This window comes from Chlorocebus sabaeus, chromosome 6, assembly GCF_047675955.1.
Source record: "Chlorocebus sabaeus isolate Y175 chromosome 6, mChlSab1.0.hap1, whole genome shotgun sequence".
Taxonomy (NCBI): domain Eukaryota; kingdom Metazoa; phylum Chordata; class Mammalia; order Primates; family Cercopithecidae; genus Chlorocebus; species Chlorocebus sabaeus.
Window position 1 is genome coordinate 2,628,721 of NC_132909.1, and position 22,274 is coordinate 2,650,994.

At 44.0% G+C, this 22,274-nt stretch overlaps 1 protein-coding gene across 1 annotated transcript in view; it reads left to right on the forward strand.

Moving 5' to 3' along the window:
* Nucleotides 1-1,666: 1,666 nt before the first annotated feature.
* Nucleotides 1,667-22,274, forward strand: part of NLRP9 (NLR family pyrin domain containing 9) — a 31,059-nt gene continuing 10,451 nt past the window's right edge. The window contains 4 exon segments of the mRNA XM_073017214.1: nt 1,667-1,946; nt 9,042-10,593; nt 12,855-13,016; nt 19,102-19,269. Coding sequence (XP_072873315.1) covers nt 1,667-1,946; nt 9,042-10,593; nt 12,855-13,016; nt 19,102-19,269 — 2,162 coding nt within the window.

Genomic DNA, 22,274 nt, shown 5'->3' on the forward strand with positions numbered 1-22,274 from the left:
TGGAAGCTTTTGCCCTATGTTTTCTTCTAGGAGTTTCACACTTTGAGCCTTCCGTTTAGATCTTCAGTCCATTTTGCATTCATTTTTGTTTGTCGTATCGAGGGTCCAAATTTATTCTTTTGCATGTGGCCATAGATGGTATGTAACCTTCGCTAATCGTTTGTAATTATCTGAAAGGTATATTAGCTCAGATACAATGATATTGTATTTGTCATTATCTCCTTGTGTGTAAAATGATATTGCCAGGTGCACATACGCTCGTGAATTCTAGATCTTGGGGAACTGAATCTTGGTGTTCAAAAATTCTTTGTCCATTTAGTACTTTCTAGCTTGAGTGTTTTTCAATGCTGATATTTTTATACTATTAATACTTTGTTGGGTAAGAATTTGTCAGGCTTTTTCTTCTTCTATTTTACTTTTCTGTGTATTTTCTAGGATTCTCTTATAAACAACATATAGCAAGATTTTTATTTATCCAACGTGAGTCTATATATTAGTGAGCAATTTTATTTCATTCATATGTGTTAAAATTATACTGAGGCCGGGCGCAGTGGATCATGCCTGTAATCCCAGCACTTTGGGAGGCTGAGGCAGGTGGATCACGAGGTCAGGAGTTTGAGACCAGCCTGGCCAACGTGGTGAAACCCTGTCTTTATTAAAAATATACACACAAAAAGAAAATTAGCCAGGCATGGTGGCAGGTGCCTGTAATCCCAGCTACTTGGGAGGGTGAGGCAGGAGAATCACTTGAACCTGGGAGGCAGAGATTGCAGTGAGCTGAGGTCATACCATTGCACTCTAGTCTGGGCAACAAGAGTGAAACTCCGTCTCAAAAAATAAAATAAAATAATATTTTATATATATGGTATTATTTTTGCCACCTGTCTCATTTTGTCTAGCATATATTTCTACTTCATTTCCTATCTTTTATTGAATTGCAATGATTATCTGGAGGGTTTCTAATAGTAGGAAAGTTCACCATTCTGTTTCTGTCCGAGTTGTTAGTCTGCAAATGCTAACCTATAATAAATCTTTTTCCTTATCTACTATAATTAGAAGGCATATACCCCCAAACAAGACCAAAAAAATCTAAATTTGCTTTTATATCTTCTTCCTTTATTTTCATCTTCCTGAATATGATCATCTGTAATTTTAATATCAGTTCATTTTTTTCATTATGAAAATTGGATTAGACTATACTAAGTATGGGAAGGTTTATAGAGCAAACAAACTCACAGAATGCTGGTAGGAATGTCAGTTATTATATCCAGAAGGGAAAATCATGGAGCATTATGTAGCAAACATGGTGACCTGTGTGTGCTGTTTGACCTATAATTTATAAATCTAGAGAAATGTGTGCTTATATGCACCAAGCTACACAGAAACGCTTGTTCATGAAAGCATCATGTCAGACAAAAACAAGACACTTAAATGGCAGTCAACGCTACCATTCACATGAATTTGTTTGGAAAAAAGATGAAGCTTCTTCCCTAGATAATGTTTGATGCAAGATGTGTATGATGATATCAGTAATTTTGAGCTGCTTTCGGCTGCTGAAACTTAACTCTGTAATCATATCATTCTTCTCCAGGTATCATTTATTCTTTATTTTTGAGGATCTTTCTTTTCCATCTGGAGACACCTGAGCTCACAGTCCTGGGGCGATATGGCAGAATCTTTTTTTTCGGATTTTGGCTTGTTGTGGTATCTGAAGGAGCTCAGAAAGGAAGAGTTTTGGAAATTTAAGGAGCTCCTCAAACAACCTTTGGAGAAATTTGAACTCAAGCCAATCCCCTGGGCTGAGCTGAAGAAGGCTTCCAAAGAAGACGTAGCAAAGCTGTTGAACAAACATTACCCGGGAAAGCAGGCATGGGAGGTGACACTGCACCTGTTTCTACAGATCGATAGGAAAGATCTCTGGACGAAGGCCCAGGAAGAGATAAGAAGTAAGTGCTGGATGAAGGGGCGAGGACCCGGGTAGGGGGAAGGCTGGTGTACTGGGAACAAGGCGATATCGTTGTTGAATGAGTGGCCATCCCCTCCATCAGGTGAGAATGTGTGTGGGCCAAGGTGAGAGTTGAAGGCAGGAAAAGAGTTGCAGGCCAGGGCCATTCGTATGTGGGCCAGTGATGAACTGGGGACGGATGACGTCCTGATACAAACCATTCACCTAAGGAGTGTCTTCCCATTTTCCCACCCCAAGTGGAGTCGTTGTTATGGGAGATGAGTGGCCAGTTAGTGTCTGCATTGCCAGGTCTACTGAGATGGAATTCTAGTATGGTAGTTGCCTTCTTTTTTTTTTTTTTTTTTTTTTTTGAGACAGGGTCTTGCCATGTTGCTCAGGCTGGTCTTGAACTCCCAGGCTCAAGCAATCCGCCTGCCTAGACCTCCCAAAGTGCTGGGATTACAGGAGTGAGCCCATGCCTAACTGCCTGTCTTTGTTGACCAGACATGTACCAAGGAGTAGGTAGAATCTTAGTATTTAAGACAGTCACAGACAGCATATGTCCCGGGTACTACAGGAAGCACTCTTGCAAGCTTGTTTGGAGGTTCTGGTAGGGGTGCACAGCTTCTCTTCTGCCCGTGCCCAAAGAACAGTCGTCTTCTATGGGGGAAGGTTGTCATCGCCTTTGACCCAGGGCAGAGCTTCAGAACGGACGCACATGGAGCAGTGAGGGAGGAAGCGGATACCCACCCAGCCGACCAGATCAGCCAATAGCCCTGGCGATCAATGGGGTGACAGACATCACAGCCAGGTTGCCCTCACGTCCTGGAAGCACTCTTTCTACAGAATGTCTTTTCATTCTCATCACAACCCAGGAAAGGTTTACAAGTGAGAAAACTGGACAAAACAAGGTTCCCATGTGTTATGTGACTTTTCCAAAAGTGACAGATCTGACTCCAAACCAGTTCTACTGGACTCATTGATGGGGTCTACACCCTCCTCTGGGGGGATACTTAAGAAAAACTAAACATATTCCCTATTAGGTATCTAGTAATTAGCGTTTGTTTCTGATGATTGTTATCTTCTCCCTTTACTTTTGAGTTCAATCAACTGCTGTTACATTGATTTCTGTTTTGTTCATGTTTGTTCTTTGTGTTGGTAATTCTAATTTGAGACCTTATTTCATATCCCCGCATGCTTGAGGGTATTGTATTTGGTTTGGAATTGCTTGCCGTGTTTTTTGTTTTTTTGTGTGTTTTCTGTTTGTTTTTTGTTTCTTGTTTTTCGTTTTTTTTTGAGATGGTGTCTTGTTCTGTTGCCCAGGTTGGCGGGCAGTGGTGTGATCTTGGTTCACTGCAACCTCTGCCTCCCGGGTTCAAACGATTCTCCTGCCTCAGCCTCCTGAGCATTTGGGATTACAGGCATGCACCACCACACCCAGCTAATTTTTGTATTTTTAGTAGAGACGGGATGTCACCATGTTGGTCAGGTTGGTCTCGAACTCCTGACCTCTGGTGATCCGCCCGCCTCGGCCTCCCCAAGTGCTGGGATTACAGGTGTGAGACACTGCACCTGGCAGTTTTCTTTATCTGTGTGGTTAGTGTCTTTGACTTTTCTGCTGATTAATGTTCTATGTTGGCGGATGAAAAAATGACCGAGTCAATGTCTGAACTGAGGGTTTCTCACTTGAGACGCTGAGGTCCTAAATGTTATATTTCATCTCTAAGATATGACAATTTTTTTTTTTTTTCTTTTGAGATGGAGTTTCACCCTGTCGCCCAGGCTAGAGTGCAGTGGCTGGTCTCAGCTCACTGCAAGCTCCGCCTCCCGGGTTCACGCCATTCTCCTGCCTCAGCCTCCCGAGTAGCTGAGACTACAGGGGCCGCCACCACGCCCGGCTAATTTTTTGTGTTTTTAGTAGAGACGGGGTTTCACCATGTTAGCCAGGATGGTCTCGATCTCCTGACCTCATGATCCGCCCGCCTTGGCCTGCCAAAGTGTTGGGATTACAGGCGTGAGCCACCGCGCCCGGCCGACATGAATATTTTTAAGGTGACCTTTTCATTCTAAGAGAATGAGAGCAGGTCACTGAGTGCTGTCACCTGAGTTGCTGGAAATAGGGGTCAAAGGCTTCATTTTTCTTGCCTTTAATAAAAAAAAACTTTAACATATAGATTTTATCTTTTATTATATCTTTGGTGCCTATATTTCTGGTACATCATAGATATACCACAAATAATGATAAATCATTGGGTTTTGGTTTTTGTTTTTTGTTTTTCTATTTTTTTGAGACGGAGTCTCACTCTGTCACCCAAGCTGGAGTGCAGTGGCGCGATCTTGGCTCACTGCAACCTCCGCCTCCTGGGTTCAAGCGATTCTCCTGCCTCAGTCTCCCGAGTAACTGAGACTACAGGCACTCACCACCACGCCCGGCTAATTTTTCTATTTCTAGTGGAGACGGGGATTCACCACTTTGGCCAGGATGGTTTCGATCTCTCGACCTCGCGATCCACCCGCCTCGGCCCCCCAAAGTGCTGGGATTACAGGTGCGAATCATCAGTTTTAAATAACCTTGCTTATGAATTTTGTCTCAAAAAACCTTGGATGTCAGCAAATGTTTATTATGGACAAATATAGAAAGTGAATAATATAATGATAAATACATTCAATTAAATAGCATAGGGTTTTGCCAGGCGCGGTGGCTCACGCCTATAATCCCAGCACTTTGGGAGGCCAAGGTGGGCTGATCATGTGAGGTCAGGAGTTTGAGACCAGCCTGGCCAACATGGTGAGACCCTGTCTCTACTAAAAATACAAAAATTACCCACGCGTAGCAGCACACGCCTGTAATCCCAGCTGCTCGGGAGGCTGAGGCATGAGAATCACTAGAACCTGGGAGGCAGAAGTTGCAGTGAGCCAAGATCACACTACTGCACTCTAGCCTGGGCCACACAGTGAGATTCTGTCTCAAAAATTATATATATATATTTTTTAATAAATAGCATAGGGTTTTGTGATGAAAAATGTGCATGAATTTAGAAAGATGTCCATAATATATTATTCAGTCAAAAACCATGTTTGAAAATAGTATATGTAGTATAATTCTACTATAGAGAGAAAAATCGGGCAGAAGAAAAATACAGAGTAATAAAGACACAGATTAAGCTATGAGCATGACTACATACATCGATGAAATTTTTGGAATGACTTTATTTCCCTTCTCTTTATCTGCATTTTTTTTAATTTAATTTTTTAATAGAGATGGAGTCTCACTATGTTGGCCAAGCTGGTCTCGGACTCCTGGCCTCAAGTGCTCCTCCTGCCTCAGCACTCCCAACACGCTGGGATTACAGGCGTGAGCCACCGTGCCTAGCATGTATGTTTTAAATTCGAGACAGTGTTACAATATTAACTTTGTACGAAGACAGTCACTGCCCAGAGACTTAAATAACTCCTGTGCGGTGATGTTAAAGGGATATAGTGGAGAATAAAGTGGATGCTGTTCACTCCTGTGGTGTCCACAGTCAGCGTGCAAGGAGAACAAAGACCATCGGTGGAACCGTCCTTGCCTTTGTGAGCGACCACAGGGCCCCTTTGCAGTCTACTTCCTTTCAGTCCCTTCCCCACTCAAGATTTTTCTGAAATTTGAAAACTCAGATTATAAACAGGATTTTAATTCTTCTCCCTTCCCCATTTCTCATCACTCATCAGATAAACTTTGCATAAAATATGCATTTTGTGTCTGGGTGTGGTGGCTCACACCTGTAATCCCAGCACTTTGGGAGGCTGAGGCGGGCGGATCACCTGAGGTCAGGAGTTCGAGACCAGCCTGGCCTATGTGGTGAAACCCCGTCTCTAATAAAAATACAAGAATTAGCCGGGCGTGGTGGCACGCGCCTGTAATCCCAGCTACATGGGAGGCTGAGGCAGGGGAATCGTGTGAACCCGGGAGGCAGAGGTTGCAGTGAGCCGAGATGGCGCCATCGCACTCCAGCCTGGGGGACAAGAGCGAGAGTTCATCTCAAAAAAAAAAATATATATATATATATATAAAATTTGTATATTTACATATATATAATTTGTATATTTACATATATATATACTTTGCTGATAGGTGACCTGCTATCATCAGTTTAATTAAAGAGAATGCAGAAATTAGGAAAGGTTATATAGACAAGACCAATTGTAGAGACAATTGATACAGTAAAATTTTTTTTTGAGAGAGTCTCAGGCTGTTGCCCAGGCTTGAGTGTAGTGGTGTAATGCTAGCTTATTGCAATCTCCACCTCAAAGGTTCAAGTAATTCTTGTGCCTCATCTTCCTGAGTAGGTGGCACCACAGGCACGTACCACCACACCCAGCCTAATTTTTTTATTTTTAGTAGAGACAGGGTTTCACCATGTGGGCCAGCCTGGTCTCGAGCTCCTGGCCTCAAGTGATCCGTCTACCTCAGCCTCCCAAAGTGCTGAGATTACAGGTGTGAGCCACCATACCCGGCCAAAATTCTTGTGTTTCTAAATTTTGGCTTGCTAACAGCTGTCACTGCAAATACCAGAGGCGATCCTGGTTCTTAATCATCAGGATTAAGAGAGACTGCCATCAAGAGACACCGAAGCCATTGTCTTTTTTTTTTTTTTTTTTTTTTTGAGACAGAGTCTCGCTCTGTCACCCAGGCTGGAGTGCAGTGGTGCGATCTCGACTCACTGCAAGCTCCGCCTCCCGGGTTTATGCCATTCTCCTGCCTCAGCCTCCTGAGTAGCTGGGACTACAGGCGCCGCCACCACGCCCGGGTAGTTTTTTGTATTTTTTTTTTTTTTAGTAGAGACGGGGTTTCACCGTGTTAGCCAGGATGGTCTCGATCTCCTGACCTAGTGATCCGCCCGTCTCGGCCTCCCAAAGTGCTGGGATTACAGGCTTGAGCCACCGCGCCCGGCCGCCATTGTCATTTTAGGAGCATACATGAGCTGCCACTGAAGGGTGAAAGGAATAAGCTCTTCGTGTCTGTCCTGCTGTATAGAGAAGGCAAAGCTGGCTGAGAATAGAAGGTGGAGTAGGATTTTGTTTCTAATAGTTGGAATAACACCGGGTGTTTGAATGGAAACGCTCAAATCTCAATTGCTATAACTGTTGACCAAAATGAAGTGACAGAAAGGCAGGTAAAGACCATAAAGGCAGGTCAAAAGAATGATGGTTCCGGGTTCCGGTGGGGCACGGTGTCTCATGTCTGTAATTCCAGCACTTTGGGAGGCCAAAGTGGGTGGATCACTTGAGCCCAGGAGGTCGAAACCAGCCTGGACAACATAGTGAAATTCCATGTCTACAAAAAGAAAAAAAAACCCTACACCAAAAAACAAAAATTAGCCAAGCGTGGTGGCACACGCCTATAGTTTCAGCTACTTGGGAGGCTGAGGCAGGAGGATCACTTGAGCCTGGGAGGGGGAGGTTGCAGTGAGCTGACATTGCGCCACTGCACTCCAGCCTGGGCGACAGAGTGAGATCCCGTCTCAAAAGGAAAAAGAAAAAAATTGATGGTTCAGGGGTGGATTTCCGAAATGGAGTACAGCCAGCGTGGGGCAAGAGAAATAACCTAGAGCTCATGGCTTCCAGTCCAGCAGACATGGGACATGCACCTGACCCCTGCTATCTATTCATCAGTCTAAATTAGTCCAGACACATACACTCAAACCTTTTTGGAAAGCAGAAAGAGGATGAATTTGAATGAGTTGTTGAGATGAAATGTGTGGGATCGGTAGTCATAGCTTCAGCTCTGATTCCCAATAGAGCTTCAGCAAATGGTGGTGCTTTTGGATCCTCTACTGGGGAGATGCCACCCCCTCTTCCAGCTTGGAATATAATTCTCCAGCGTTCACACTGTACGGTGGCCATCACTCTGTCTAGGTTTCCAATTTGGTCATGTGTTCCCATGAACATGATTTCAGACAGATTATGGTCCTAACAAAGTTAGCCAGCCTGGTTATCTCGATATGTACGCCAGTCTGTGTGTGTTCCAAGTGAATCTTTAGGCATCATTCTGCCAACAAAAAGAGTCAAATTCTGTAATATATTTTAAAAGATTTATTCTGAGCCAAATATGAGTGACCATGGCCTGTGACACAGCCCTCAGGAGGTCCTGAGAACATGTACCCAAGGTAGTTGGGGTGCAGCTTGGTTTTATACTTTTTTATTTTTTATTTTATTTTTTTTTGAGACAGAGTCTCGCTCTGTCACCCAGGCTGGAGTACAATGGCACAATCTCTGCTCACTGCAACCTCTGCCTCCCAGGTTCAAGTGATGCTTGTGCCTCAGCCTCCCGAGTAGCTGGGATTACAGGCGCCCGCCACCACGCCTTGGCTAACTTTTGTATTTTTAGTAGAGATGGGGTTTCACCATGTTGGCCAGGCTGGTTTCGAACTCCTGGCCTCAGGTGATCCATCTGGCTCGGCCTTCCAAAGTGCTGGGATTACAGGCATGAGCCACTGTGCCCGGCCCTGGTTTTATACATTTTAGGGAGACGTGAGACTTCAATAAGAAATACATTGGTTTGGTTCAGAAAGGTGGGACAACTGGAAGCCGGTAGCAGGGTGAGGGGGACGCTTCCAGGTTCTAGATGGGTTTAAAAATTCTCTGGTTGACGGCCGGAGGCGGAGCTTGCAGTGAGCTGAGATCACACCACTGCACTCCAGCCTGGGCAACAGAGCGAGACTCCGTCTCAAAAAATAAAAAGAAAAAATTCTCCGGTTGACAACTGGTTGAGTTTATCTAAAGACCTGGGATCAAAGAAAAGGAAATGTCTGGGTTAAGATATAGGATTATGGAGAGCCACGTCCTTACTTGCAGAGGAAGCCTTCCGAGAGAATAGGCTGTAAAATATTTCTTATCAGACTCAAAGCCTGTGTTTGTGTTAACGGAGAGGTACAATGAAGTACGTCTGACCCCCACTTCCCATCATGGCGTGAACCAGTCTCTCAGGTTAAATTTTAAAAGCACCCTGGATTCAGATGGCTGACGAGTATTAGAATTTTATTTTTGGTTTACAGTTCTGAGGAGTATAAAAGAATGAGTGCATTTTTAATTATCTTATATCCTGTTCTCACAGATAAGCTAAACCCATATAGAAAGCATATGAAGGAAAAATTTCAACTCATATGGGAGAAGGAAACCTGTCTTCCCATCCCTGAGCATTTCTACAAAGAAACCATGAAAAATAAGTATAAAGAATTGAATGGCGCATATACTGCTACGGCTAGACTCCACACTGTGGTCCTGGAAGGTTCCGATGGAATTGGAAAAACAACCCTTCTAAGAAAAGTGATGTTGGACTGGGCAGAGGGAAACTTATGGAAGGATAGGTTCACATTTGTGTTTTTCCTCAATGTCTATGAAATGAACGGTGTCACAGAGACCAGCTTACTGGAGCTCCTCTCTAGGGACTGGCCTGAGTCTTCAGAGACGATCGAAGACATTTTTTCCCAGCCGGAGAGAATTCTGTTCATCATGGATGGCTTTGAGCAACTGAAGTTTAACTTGACATTTAAGGCCGACTTGAGCGATGACTGGAGGCCGCGGCAGCCACCGCCAATTATCCTGAGCAGTTTGTTGCAAAAAAAGATGCTTCCAGAATCCTCTCTGCTCATTGCATTAGGAAAACTGGCTATGCAAAAATACTATTTTATGTTGCAGCATCCAAAACTCATAAAGCTCTCAGGATTCACTGAATCTGAAAAGAAGTCGTATTTCTCCTACTACTTTGGTGAGAAGAACAAAGCCTTGAAAGTCTTCAATTTTGTGAGAGATAATGGACCGCTGTTTATCTTGTGCCATAATCCCTTTATATGCTGGTTGGTCTGTACTTGCGTGAAACAGAGGCTAGAGAGGGGAGAAGACCTTGAAATAAACTCCCAAAACACCACCTCTTTATATGCATCCTTCTTAACAAATGTGTTCAAAGCAGGAAGTCAGAGTTTTGTGCCTAAGGTGAACAGAGCCCGACTAAAAAACCTGTGTGCTTTGGCTGCAGAGGGAGTATGGACATACACATTCGTCTTTTGCCATGAGGATCTCCGGAGGAATGGGTTATCTGAGTCTGAGGGCTTGATGTGGGTGGGTATGAGACTTCTCCAAAGGAGAGGGGACTGTTTTACCTTCGTCCATCTGTGTATCCAAGAGTTTTGTGCCGCCATGTTTTATTTGCTCAAACGACCCAAAGACGATCCTAACCCGGCCATTGGAAGCATAACTCAGCTTGTAAAAGCAACTGTGATTCAGCCTCAAACCCACTTGACCCAGGTGGGGATATTCATGTTTGGAATTTCAGCAGAAGAAATTGTCAGCATGCTGGAGACATCCTTTGGTTTTCCACTGTCAAAAGACCTACAGCAGGAAATAACCCAATCCCTTAAAAGTTTAAGTCAATGTGAAGCTGACAGGGAAGCCATAGGTTTCCAGGAATTATTCGTTAGTTTATTTGAAACTCAGGAAAAAGAATTTGTAACAGAAGTGATGAATTTCTTTGAAGAAGTGTTCATTTATATTGGCAACATAGAACATTTGGTAATAGCTTCGTTCTGCCTGAAGCATTGTCGTGATTTAATGACACTTCGCATGTGTATGGAGAATATCTTCCCAGATGACTCAGGATGCGCCTCAAGGTGAGTCGTCTATTAATCCCCTGCCCCACGGATTACGCTTGGAGTTTGCTCTAGTGGCCCGTGGCCCGTAGCCCGTGGGTGTTTCGTGGGCCTTATGCTGCTGTGCTTAAGAGCATGGAGGTTGGAGTCAGAAAGGCTTCCTTTCAAGCCGTGGCACTACCATTTGTCAGCTGTGGATCATGAGCTGCAACTTCTTGAACTTTTTCCATTTGTATAAAGAGGAATAAAAGTTTTATCGACTTCATAGGACCAATGTGAGGTTAAGAGGCTAGCAGGAGTTTTTTTTTTTTTTTCTTTTTCTTTTTTTTTTTTTTTTTTTTTTTTTTTTTTGAGATGGAGTCTTGCTCTATCACCAAGGCTGGAGTGCAGGGGTGCGATCTCGGCTCACTGCAACCTCCGCCTCCTGGGTTCAAGCGACTCTCCTGCCTCAGCTTCCCAAGTAGCTGGGATTACAGGTGCACGCCACCACGCCTGGCTAATTTTTGTATTTTTGGTAGAGACAGGGTTTCACCACGTTAGCCAGGCTGGTCTTGAACTCCTGAACTACTGAACTCAGGTGATCCACCCATCTCAGCCTCCCAAAGTGCTAGGATTACAAGCATGAGCCACCACGCCTGGCCTTGCTTGCTTCCTCCCTCCCTCCTTCCCTCCTTTCTTTCCTCCCTCCCTCCCTCCCTCCCTCCCTTCCTCCCTCCCTCCCTCCCTCCCTTCCTCCCTTCCTTCCTCCCTTCCTTCCTTCCTCCCTCCCTTCCTCCTTTCCTCCCTCCCTTCCTCCCTCCCTCCCTTCCTCCCTCCCTCCCTTCCTCCCTCCCTCCCTCTCTCCCTTCCTTCCTCTTTCTCTTTCTTTTTCTCTTTCTCTTTCTTTCCTTTTCTATTTTTTTTCACCATTTTTATTGTTTTCAGACTGTGCTTCTTCCCCCTCCCTTCATATTTTGTGCAGTATCCCCTGGTGACCCCACTGGGAGGGGACTCCTGGAAGTTCCTGCCTCGTTTCCTCTGCATTTTTTCCATTTGCCTTTTCCCTCCGCTGATTTTGCCTTGTATTCTTCTGTCAGGTTCAGGTTACCAGCTCATACGTTAGCTCTCAGACACACGCTGCTGTTCGTGATAACGTTTTTGGATACAGTTCCCTGTTCACTGAGGGGTCACCAAATAACCCTTGTCCATAGAACAATCAAGTATTCTCATCTAAAAGATGAGGAAATGGAAACAGAACAAGGTTGAATAGCTTGGCCAGGGTCACATAATTACTAAATGTTTACACCAGAGTTTCATTCCAATCAATTACTTTTGTCTCAGGATCCACTGTCTTTTTTTTTTTTATTTCCAACTTTTAAGTTCAGGGGTTACATGTGCAGGATGTGCAGGTTTGTGACATAGGTAAACATACGTCATGGTGATTTGCTGCACAGATCATCCCATCACCCAGGTATTAAGCCCGACATCTACTAGCTATTCTTCCTGAAGCTCTCCCTCCTCCCAAGCCCCACACTCCAACAGGCCCCAGTGTGTGTTGTTCCCTTCCCTGTGTCCACGTGTTCTCATCATTTAGCTCCTACTTATAAATGAGAACATGTGGTATTTGGTTTTCTGTCCCTGCAGTTGTTTGCTAAGGATAATGGCCTCCAGCTCCATCCATGTCCTCGCAAAAGACATGATCTTATTCCTTTTCATGACTGCGTAGTATTCCATGGTGTATATTTACCACGGTTTCTTTATCCTGTCTATCATTGATGGGCATTTAGGTTGATTCCATGTCTTTGCTATTGTAAATAGTGCTCACTTTCGTTTTTTTTTTTTCGAGACAGGGTCTTGCTCTATTTCCCTAGCTTAGTGCAGTGGCATGATCATAGCTCACTTTAGTCTTGTACTCCTGGGTTCAAGTGATCCTCCCACCTCAGCCCCCAAATAGCTGGGACTACAGGTGTATGCCACCACACCTGGCTAATTTTTAAAATTTTTAATAGATAAGGAGTCTTGCTATGTTGCCCAGGCCATTCTCAAACTCCTAAGCTCAAGCGATTCTCTTGCCTTGGCCTCCCAAAGTGCTGGGATTACAGGCTTGAGCCACTCTGCCTGGCCAGGGCCTACTTCCTAACTATTATGTCATGTTGGCTCAGTTTACCTGGCTGACCTTCTCCCTGTTCAGGCCTGAGTGTCTGTCAGCTTTGAGGGACTTTGGAAATGGTGTTTGGCCTGTTTTGAGAATGTCTTGAATTGAGTTTAGTCACTGGAGAATCACGATCTCTGTTCTCTCATAGTTACAATGAGAAGCTCGTCTACTGGCGGGAGCTTTGCTCAGTGTTCATTACCAACAAGAACTTCCAGATATTAGACATGGAAAACAGCAGCCTCGACGATGCCTCCCTGGCGATTCTTTGCAAAGCACTGACTCAGCCTGTTTGTAAACTCCGAAAACTCATGTAAGTTTGATGTTAACCTGTCCTTTAAGCAAATGGCAGAGTTTCCTTCTCTCTACTGTGGCCTTTTTGGAAAAAGACCAGTACATAAATGCAGAGCTGCAATCCAGTGTGTTAAATGCAGTGACATGTACACATATGTTTATTGCGGCACTATTCACAATAGCAAAGACTTGGAACCAACCCAAATGTCCATCAATGACAGACTGGATTAAGAAAATGTGGCACATATACACCATGGAATACTATGTAGTCATAAAAAAGGATGAGTTCACGTCCTTTGTGGGGACATAGATGAAGCTGGAAACCATTTTGAGCAAACTATCGCAAGGACAGAAAACCAAACACTGCATGTTCTCACTCATAGGTGGGAATTGAGCAATGAGAATACTTGGACACGGGGCGGGGAACATCACACACTGGAGCCTGTCATGGGGTGGGGGGAGGGGGGAGGGATAGCATTAGAAGATATACATAATGTAAATGACGAGTTAATGGGTGCAGCACAGCAACATGGCACATGTATACATATGTAGCAGACCTGCACGTTGTGCACATGTACCCTAGAACTTAAAGTATAATAATTAAAAAAAAAAATGTAGTGACGTGTAAAATGAAATCTAGTTGGAGGGCCAGAGAATGAGCAGTCCTGGTTAGGGGTGACCTTTGCTTGGTTGTGGATGGATGAAGAATAGATGTTTGTCAGGTGAGAAAGGAAGGGTGCTGAGGACAGACAGAAAAATAGCCTTAAATTTGTAAAAAAAGAAAGAAAAATAATAAAGATAAGCATAATAGGTAGCATTTATAAAACAGAGTGCTGATGTGCAATATTTTCTTTGGTTTCTTTTAATCCTAATAAAGTTTTTGTTATTACTTTTATACAAATAATATATGAGAGGATAGAAACAGAGTTGTTGCCTGATATTTTACTTATCTTGATTTGCCTGGGCCATGCTGTTCTCTTTAGCCCTGTAAGCAAACATTGCTTTCAGGTTAAATTTAAGTCTTCCTTCAGCTTGAAAGGTCATGTCATCACGGAAGACTGTCTATGCTCCCAAAGCACCTTATACGTCTTTTTGGTAAGAGTTAGTGCATTGAATTATTAGCCCACATATTTGTGCAGAAAAAAGTTAACATAGCAGTCTTTAGACTGCTGTCTCTAGAAAGGCCTGTTTGCTAGGTCGGTCCTTGGCTGATGTCTTGTTTGTTTGGTTTTTTGTTCTGTTTTGTTGTGTTGTTGTTGTTGTGGTTGTTGTTGTTGTTTTGAGACAGAGTTTCGCTCTTGTTGCCTAGGCTGGAGTGCAGTGGCGTGATCTCAGCTCACCCCAACCTCTGCCTCCCAGGTTCAAGCGATTCTCCTGCCTCAGCCTCCCGAGCAACTGGTTTTATAGGCGTGCACCACCACACCCGGCTACTTTTTGTATTAATAGAGATGAGGTTTAACCATGTTGGCCAAGCTGGTCTCGAACTCCTGACCTCATGATCCACCCGCCTCGGCTTTCCAAAGTGCTGGGATTACAGGCGTGAGCCACCGCACCTGGCTTGGCTGATGTCTTGAAACTTGGACTTTGGGAGAGTTTCCATCAACCTAACTGATAAGAATGGTTCACTGTTCCTAAACTGTACCAACCCTGTGGTTTATACTGAATGTCTGGTTTCCTTCTGTGAGTTTTGAATTTTGGCTCATGCTAGGCAGAAGGTGCCTGTATGACAAGCTCCAGTAAAAACCACAGACGTTGAGTCCTTCATGAGCCTCCCTGGTAGATGACGCTTCACACGTGTTCTCACATTTTGTTGGTGGAGGAATTTATTGTGTCCTGGTGATCCCATGGGGAGAGGACTCTTGCAAGCTTGTGTCTCGTTTTCTCTGGATTTTTCCTATGTTCCTTTTCCCCTTGGTGGTTTCTCCTTTGTATCCTTTTGCTGAAATAAATCATAGCCATTGTATGACTGTATTGCAAGTCGTACGAGATCTCCTAGCAAGTCACCAAAGCCAGGAGTGATCTTAGGGGCCGCAGTGTTTCTCTGTTGACTAAACCTCCGTGATGGATGGGGATACCTTTACCCTCACGTCCTCAGCGTCTAGAAAAACACAAAGCTTTGTACAGGCTCACTAAACATCCACTGAATGAATGCGTGCTGAAAATAATGAAGGAGCTGACTCATAAAAGAATTTCTAAAGATCCCACATGGATAGTAAAAAGTGGACCTCACTGAACTTTTTTTTTTCTGGAAAATACGTTAAAGTAGGGGACTGGCTTGATTATAAGGTATGAGCAGTATCTGAATTTCAGTGTGATGTGAGGAACAGTAGCAAGGAAGAGGTGGTTAGTGGTCTTGCAATTAAGACGTTTGTCATTGATTTTTATTGCATAAATTCAGTGTTAAAGCACAAGAAGTCATTGATTTTTAGATGAGATCAAAGGCAACGTGAAGCAGAAGAACAGTAATCCGGATAAACCTGGGTGAAGGCGTGAATTAAGATGTACATGTCCTTCCTAGGAGCCTTAGGTTACAAAATGAGGATATCAGTGCTGCTTCACGGTCTTAATGACAGTGAGAATAAATCACTGATCTTTTATTAAAAAAAAAAAATTTTTTTAATTAAAAAAATGTTTGTCACAATCTCACTCTGTCGCCCAGGCTGGAGTGCAATGGTGCAGTCTCAACTCACTGCAACCTCTGCCTCCCAGGTTCAAGCAATTCTCCTGCCTCAGCCTCCCAAGTAGCTGGGATTACAGGTGCCCACCACCACACCTGGCTAATTTTGTATTTTTAGTAAAGACGGGGTTTCACCATGTTGGCCAGGCTGGTCTCAAACTCCTGACCTCATATAATCCACATGCCTTGGCCTCCCAATTCATTGATATTTTACACAAAGTTCTTTAGTTCAGTGTCTAGTAAATATCATTAGATTCATTTTAAGTTGTCCAGGAATGATAGAGATAGTTTGGTCATTTCTCTTCAAAAGTATCTAGCCACATGTCTTGAAATTGAAAAATGGGCCAGGCGCGGTGGCTCACGCCTATAATCCCAGCACTTTGGGAGGCCAAGACGGGCGAATCACAAGGTCAGGTGATTGAGACCATCCTGGCTAACACGGTGAAACCTCGTCTCTACTAAAAAATACAAAAAAATTAGCCGGACGTGGTGGCGGGCAGCTGTAGTCCCAGCTACTGGGGAGGCTGAGGCAGGAGAATGGCGTGAACCCGGGAGGCGGAGCTTGCAGTGAGCCGAGATCGCGCCACTGCACTCCAGCCTAGGCAACAGAGCCAGACTCCGTCTCAAAAAAAAGAAAAAAAGCAATTGAAAGATGTTTTTCCTTCTTTTTGGTTCTGTACATGAAATGATAAATGCAGTTGCTGAGGTGAATAAAGAATAAGAAGCCAGGGCTCATTCCTTCAACACCGATTTTAATGCCTCCCCAAGGTTAGGGTTTAGGGAACGTTGGAGGTATCATCCAACTTCATCACTCACATGAGGAATGGTTAGTTCAGATCCTGTTCTATTTGCTTTATCAACTTTTTTTCCCCTTATAGTTAAGAGAAAAGTTGTACTTGAGAAAAAGTGATAATAGTTTCTGGAAGCAGAGTGGCGTCAGTAGAGGCTGAGAGAAATAGACTGATTCCTTGGGTTAAGTAGGGCACACTGATCACAGACGGATCAGTATGTTCCAAACACACACACCTCCAGCGCTCCTTAATCCCTAACCTTAGGGGAGGCACTGGAGTTGAAGTTGAAGGAATGAATCCAGACTTCTGATTCTTTATTCATCTCAGCAATTGTATTTTTTTTTAATCATTTATGTGCAGATAAAGGAAAAAGTTGACAAGACAAATAGTCAACGAATGGTATCATAATCAACTCTTCTATTTTAGGTTGCCCCTTTTCCTTGAGGTTGATTATCTGAAATGGTGATGATTCCTGATTACATGTTCATCTTTGTGACTGTTTTCCCACCATATTGTCTGTTGACTCGATCGTTTGCTGCTGGCGGATGGTTGACATTCACTGCAGCTGCCTGGCTAACCAATCCCGGTGCTTTCATTAATGGGATGTGGTGGCTTGAGGGCCGGATCTTCCCGTCCTTTGTGCCACCCCCCTTTCTCACAGGTGTCTCCAGATATCAAGGGGTTTCCTTGTTTTTCTTTTTCTTTTATTTATTTATTTATTTTTATTTTTATTTTTATTTTTATTTTTTTGAGACAGAGTCTTGCTCTGTCCGCCCAGGCTGGAGTGCAGTGGTGAGATCTGGGCTCACTGCAAGCTCCACCTCCTGGGTTCAAGCAATTCTCCTGCCTCGGCCTCCCCAGTAGCTGGGACTACAGGTGCACACCACCACGCCCGGCTAATTTTTTGTGTTTTAGTAGAGATGGCGTTTCATCATGTTGACCAGGGTGGTCTTGAACTCCTGAGCTCAGGCAATCCACCCACCTCGGCCTCCCAAAGTGCCAAGATTACAGGTGTGAGCCACCGTGCCTGGCCTGGATTCCCTGTTTTCCTGTGGAAGCACTTCCACCTGTCATTTGTACTAGACTTTTCTCACTGGCTGCACAGATCCCTGTACATCTCCCCTCCCTGTCACCAGCTCCTGGCTTCCTTAACTCTGGGCAGGTGGCACCTGGGTGTTGCTGATATATTTAGGGGATCACTCTGCCCACAATCCCCACAGTTCCTCCAGCCTGACGTTTCCCTCTGTTATCTGCCCTTATCTGTCTTTTGATTCTGGTCCACTCAAAATTCCCATTCTAGTTTTTGAACATGGTAAAATATTTACTTTTAAAATTCTCCGTCATTTCTTAAAGTTGACTAGGAGAGAAATCAAGGTGTTCTCATCTGTTCTAATACCAGGAGTCATATAGAGCAAGTTTTATGTGTCATGTATTTATTCTTACGTGTGTCTGGTTTGTAAATACACATTTATCAGGCTAATAAATACATACATATATCTGTTTATACATAAATTTTGTCTAGATTATAAGTACACATTCTGGTTTCGTATTTGGTAAATATATAAAGCTGGTTTATAAATACATATTTGGTTTGTAATTACATATTTGGTTTATAAATACACATATATGGCATATACATGTAGATATTAAAATAAAAGCCAACATGAATTGGCCGTGTTCCAGGCATTACAGTAAATGCTAATTTCTTTTTTTTTGGTGACAGAGTTTTGCTCTTGTTGCCCAGGCTGGAGTGCAGTGGCGCAATCTCAGCTCACTGCAACCTCCACCTCCTGGGTTCAAGTGATTTTCCTACCTCAGCCTCCTGAGTGGCTGGGATTACAGGCACGCACCACCATGCCCAGCTAATTTTTTGTATTTTTAGTAGGGATGGGGTTTCACCTAGTTGGCCAGGCTGGTCTCAAACTCCTGACCTCACATGACCTACCTGCCTCGGCCTCCCAAAGTGTTGGGATTACAGGTGTGAGTCACCACGTCTGTCCTTAAATGCTAATTTCTTAATCACCATGACCATATCTGTGTATTTCGTGAAGAGACTGGGCCACACAGCCATTAGGTCATTTGCCCAATCTTGCAAAAGCAACAAGGAGAAAAGCAAAACATCAAATCCAGTTTCCTGTAACTCTGGAGCCTGAGTTTTTTGACACTACATAACACTGTCTCCTTTATTAAAAAAAAAAAATCTTAGTTTTAAAACAGAAATGGGTTCTTTCCTTGGGTAACACAGTTCTGCTTGGAGCATTAATTCAGATATGTGTGTGTCTATTTTATGTGAAGCATTAATCTCAGAATTCAAAGAGGTACAAATATAGTTTGTTCCTGTCCCCATGGGGCTCGGTTTAACATGGGATACATCTGACTCATTTTCCTTACATGTTTGCTGTTATGTAGAAGTGGAGGGGCTAGGGAGAAACAGGAAAGTTCTAAGCAGCTTGAGCCTCTGCTGTCTAGTGTCTGAAGACCCCATCGAGAAATAATTTATGGGCAGGAGTAACCAGAATTCCAGAAACTGCGTGGTGAGGCCCAGCGTTCAGGGCAGGAAGAATCGTACAACAGGTGTCTGGCTTTGTGCTGGGATCTCCTTGCGTGACGCTATTTTTTGTTTTAATCTTCTGCAGATTTACTTCTATGCTTAACTTTGGACATGATTCAGAATTGTTTAAGGCAGTTCTTCACAACCCTCACCTGAAGCTTCTGAGCCTGTATGGCACCAGCCTCTCCCATACTGACGTCAGGCACCTATGTGAGACGCTGAAACATCCAATGTGCAAGATAGAAGAGCTGATGTAAGTCCGGGCTGTTCATGCTGAGCGGTGTTTCTTTCCAAGGTGGGCTTTGCGGCTTGAATATTCTTGTTCTCCTTCCCAGAGGGTCATTGCTTCAGTCTTCGTCTATCTTGTTTTTCATCTTTTGAATCTCAGTCTCTCTTGTAAGGTGAAGGTAGATTCTGCCGGGCAAGGCGTCCTCTCAGGTTTGTTTCCGCCCTCCCATCTCTCGTACTCACTTTAATTACTTTTTTTTTTTTTTTTTTTTTGAGACAGGGTCTCACTCTGTTGCCCAGGCTAGAGTGCAATGACGCGATCTTGGCTCACTGCAGTCTCAGCCTCTGGTGTTCAAGCGATCCTCCCACCTCAGCCTCCCAAGTAGCTAGGATTACAGGTGCACGCCACCACACTCAGCTGATTTTTGTAATTTTTTTGTAGAGATGGGGTTTCACCATATTGCCCAGGCTAGAGTGCAATGACGCAATCTTGGCTCATTGCAACCTCAGCCTCCCAGGTTCAAGCGGTCCTCCCACCTCAGCCTCCCGAGTAGCTAGGATTACAGGTGCACGCCACCACACCCAGCTGATTTTTGTAATTTTTTGTAGAGATAGGGTTTCACCATATTGCCCAGGCTGATCTTGCACTCCTGGTCTCAAGCGATCTGCCCGCCTTGACCTCCTAAAGTCCTGGGATTACAGTACTTCACACGAGCCACCACACCCAGCCTCATCTCACGGACACCTCCCTTGATACTTCCTGGTTCTGCCTTCAACCAACCAGGCCAAAACAAGAACATCATTTTTTCCCCCCCAAAGATATTTATAGAAACTTAAAACTGAAGTACGTTAATGATCACAAGTGTGATTGTCTGATTTGGCAGGTGACAGCATTAAAGCTGAGGAAAAATGACTTGCCCAAAGTCATGTCTTCCTCTTGAAAATTGTCAGGGTGGCCCCTGTCCTATTGGGTGATTTCTAGGCAGAGAAAATCTTTCTTTCTTTTTTATTAGTATTATACTTTAAGTTCTAGGGTACATGTGCGCAATGTGCAGGTTTGTTACATAGGTATACATGTGCCATGTTGGTTTGCTGCACCCATCAACTCGTCGTTTACATTAGGTATTTCTCCTAATGCCATCCCTCCCCCAGCCCCCTCCCCCATGACAGGCCCCAGTGTGTGATGTTCCCCACCCTGTGTCCATGCGTTCTCTTTGTTCAGCTCCCACTTAGGAGTGAGAACATGTGGTGTTTGGTTTTCTCTTCTTGTGTTACTTTGCTGAAAATGATGGTTTCCAGTTTCATCCATGTCCCTGCAAAGAACACGAACTCATCCTTTTTTATGGCTGCATAGTATTCCATGGTGTATATGTGCCACATTTTCTTTATCCAGTCTATCGTTGATGGACATGTGGGTTGGTTCCAAGACTTTGCTATTGTGAACAGTGCCATGGTAAACACACGTGTGCATGTGTCTTTATAGTAGAATGATCACTGGCCAATCTGTCTTCCAAAGAGAACAAAGGGAAGTCACTGAGGCTGGGCGCGGTGACTCACGCCTGTAATCCCAGCACTTTGGGATGCCAAGGTGGGTGGATCACAAGGTCAGGAGTTCGAGACCATCCTGGCCAACACAATGAAACCCTGTCTCTACTAAACATACAAAAAAAAAAAAGCCAGGCATGGTGGCGGGTGCTTGTAGTCCCAGCTACTTGGGAGACTGAGGCAGGAGAATGGTGTGAACCCAGGAGGCGGAGCTTACAGTAAGCTGAGATCACGCCACTGCACTCCAGCCTGGGAGACAGAACGAGACTCCGTCTCAAAATAAATAAATAATAAAAAAAATTAAAAAATAATAATAAAATCAGCCCATTAAACCCACCAAGAGAATATGCTCTTCTCTCTCCCAGTTCACTGTCTTTTCTTTGCAGAACCGTCAAAAATGTAATTGACAGATTCATCTATACTCGGTTAATTTTATGCATCCAGACTCATCAGGAGAAAGAGGCAGGTTCTCTGAATAAGGGTTGTTTGAGCTTATAGAACTGGTATAGATCTCATTCCTCATTCAAGCTGTTTCCATATCATGGCAACCTTTTTTTTTTAACTTCTACTCTAACTTTCTCTTCTCAGGGGGAAAACTGTCAGAATTCCATTGTATTTTGCTGCATTTCATAATTATGTTATTTGCATACGATTTTATCTATTATACATTAACATGAGGATTAGCATAATGATAGACATAATGTAGCTGGAAATGTTGCCTTTTGGGGTAAACTAACTATTCTTCATTTACTTCAACGTGGTATTGGTGGTGGAAGGTCTTCAAAATCAGGTTCTCTCTAGCTCAGTAGTTCTCAATAGGGGGGAATTTTGTCCCTTAGGGAATGTCAATGTTTAGAAGCATTTTCAATGATCACAGTTGAGTGGGGAGGGCGCTGCTGGCATCTGGTAGACAGAGACCAAGTGTTTTCATGCTGCTGATAGACATACCCGAGACTGGGCAATTTACAAAAGGAAGAGGTTTATTGGACTTACAGTTCCATGTGGCTAGGGAGGCCTCACAATCATGGTGGAAGGTAAAAGGCATATTTCACATAGCGGCAGACAAGAGAAAAGAGCTTGTGCAGGGAAACTCGCCTTTATAAAACCATCAGATCTTGTGAGACATACACACTGTCACGAGAACATTCTGGGAAAGACCCGCCCCCATGATTTAATTATCTCCCACTGGGTCCCTCCCACAACACATGGGAATTATGGGACCTACAGGATGAGATTTGGGTGGGGACACAGAGCCAAAGCATATCGCCAAGGATGCTGCTAAATACCCAGTAATGTACAGGACAGCTCCCCAATAACAAAGGATTATCTAGTCCAAAATGTCGGCAGTGCTAGCCTGTGAAGTGCCCTAGGAGAGATGAGAGTGATGATGCTTCTCTTCTGGTGGTGGGAGGGGGTCAGCTTGGCTAAAACAGAGTGGGGTATTTGCCTAAATCCAACCCAGGGGCTCTTGTACTAGGAAAAAAC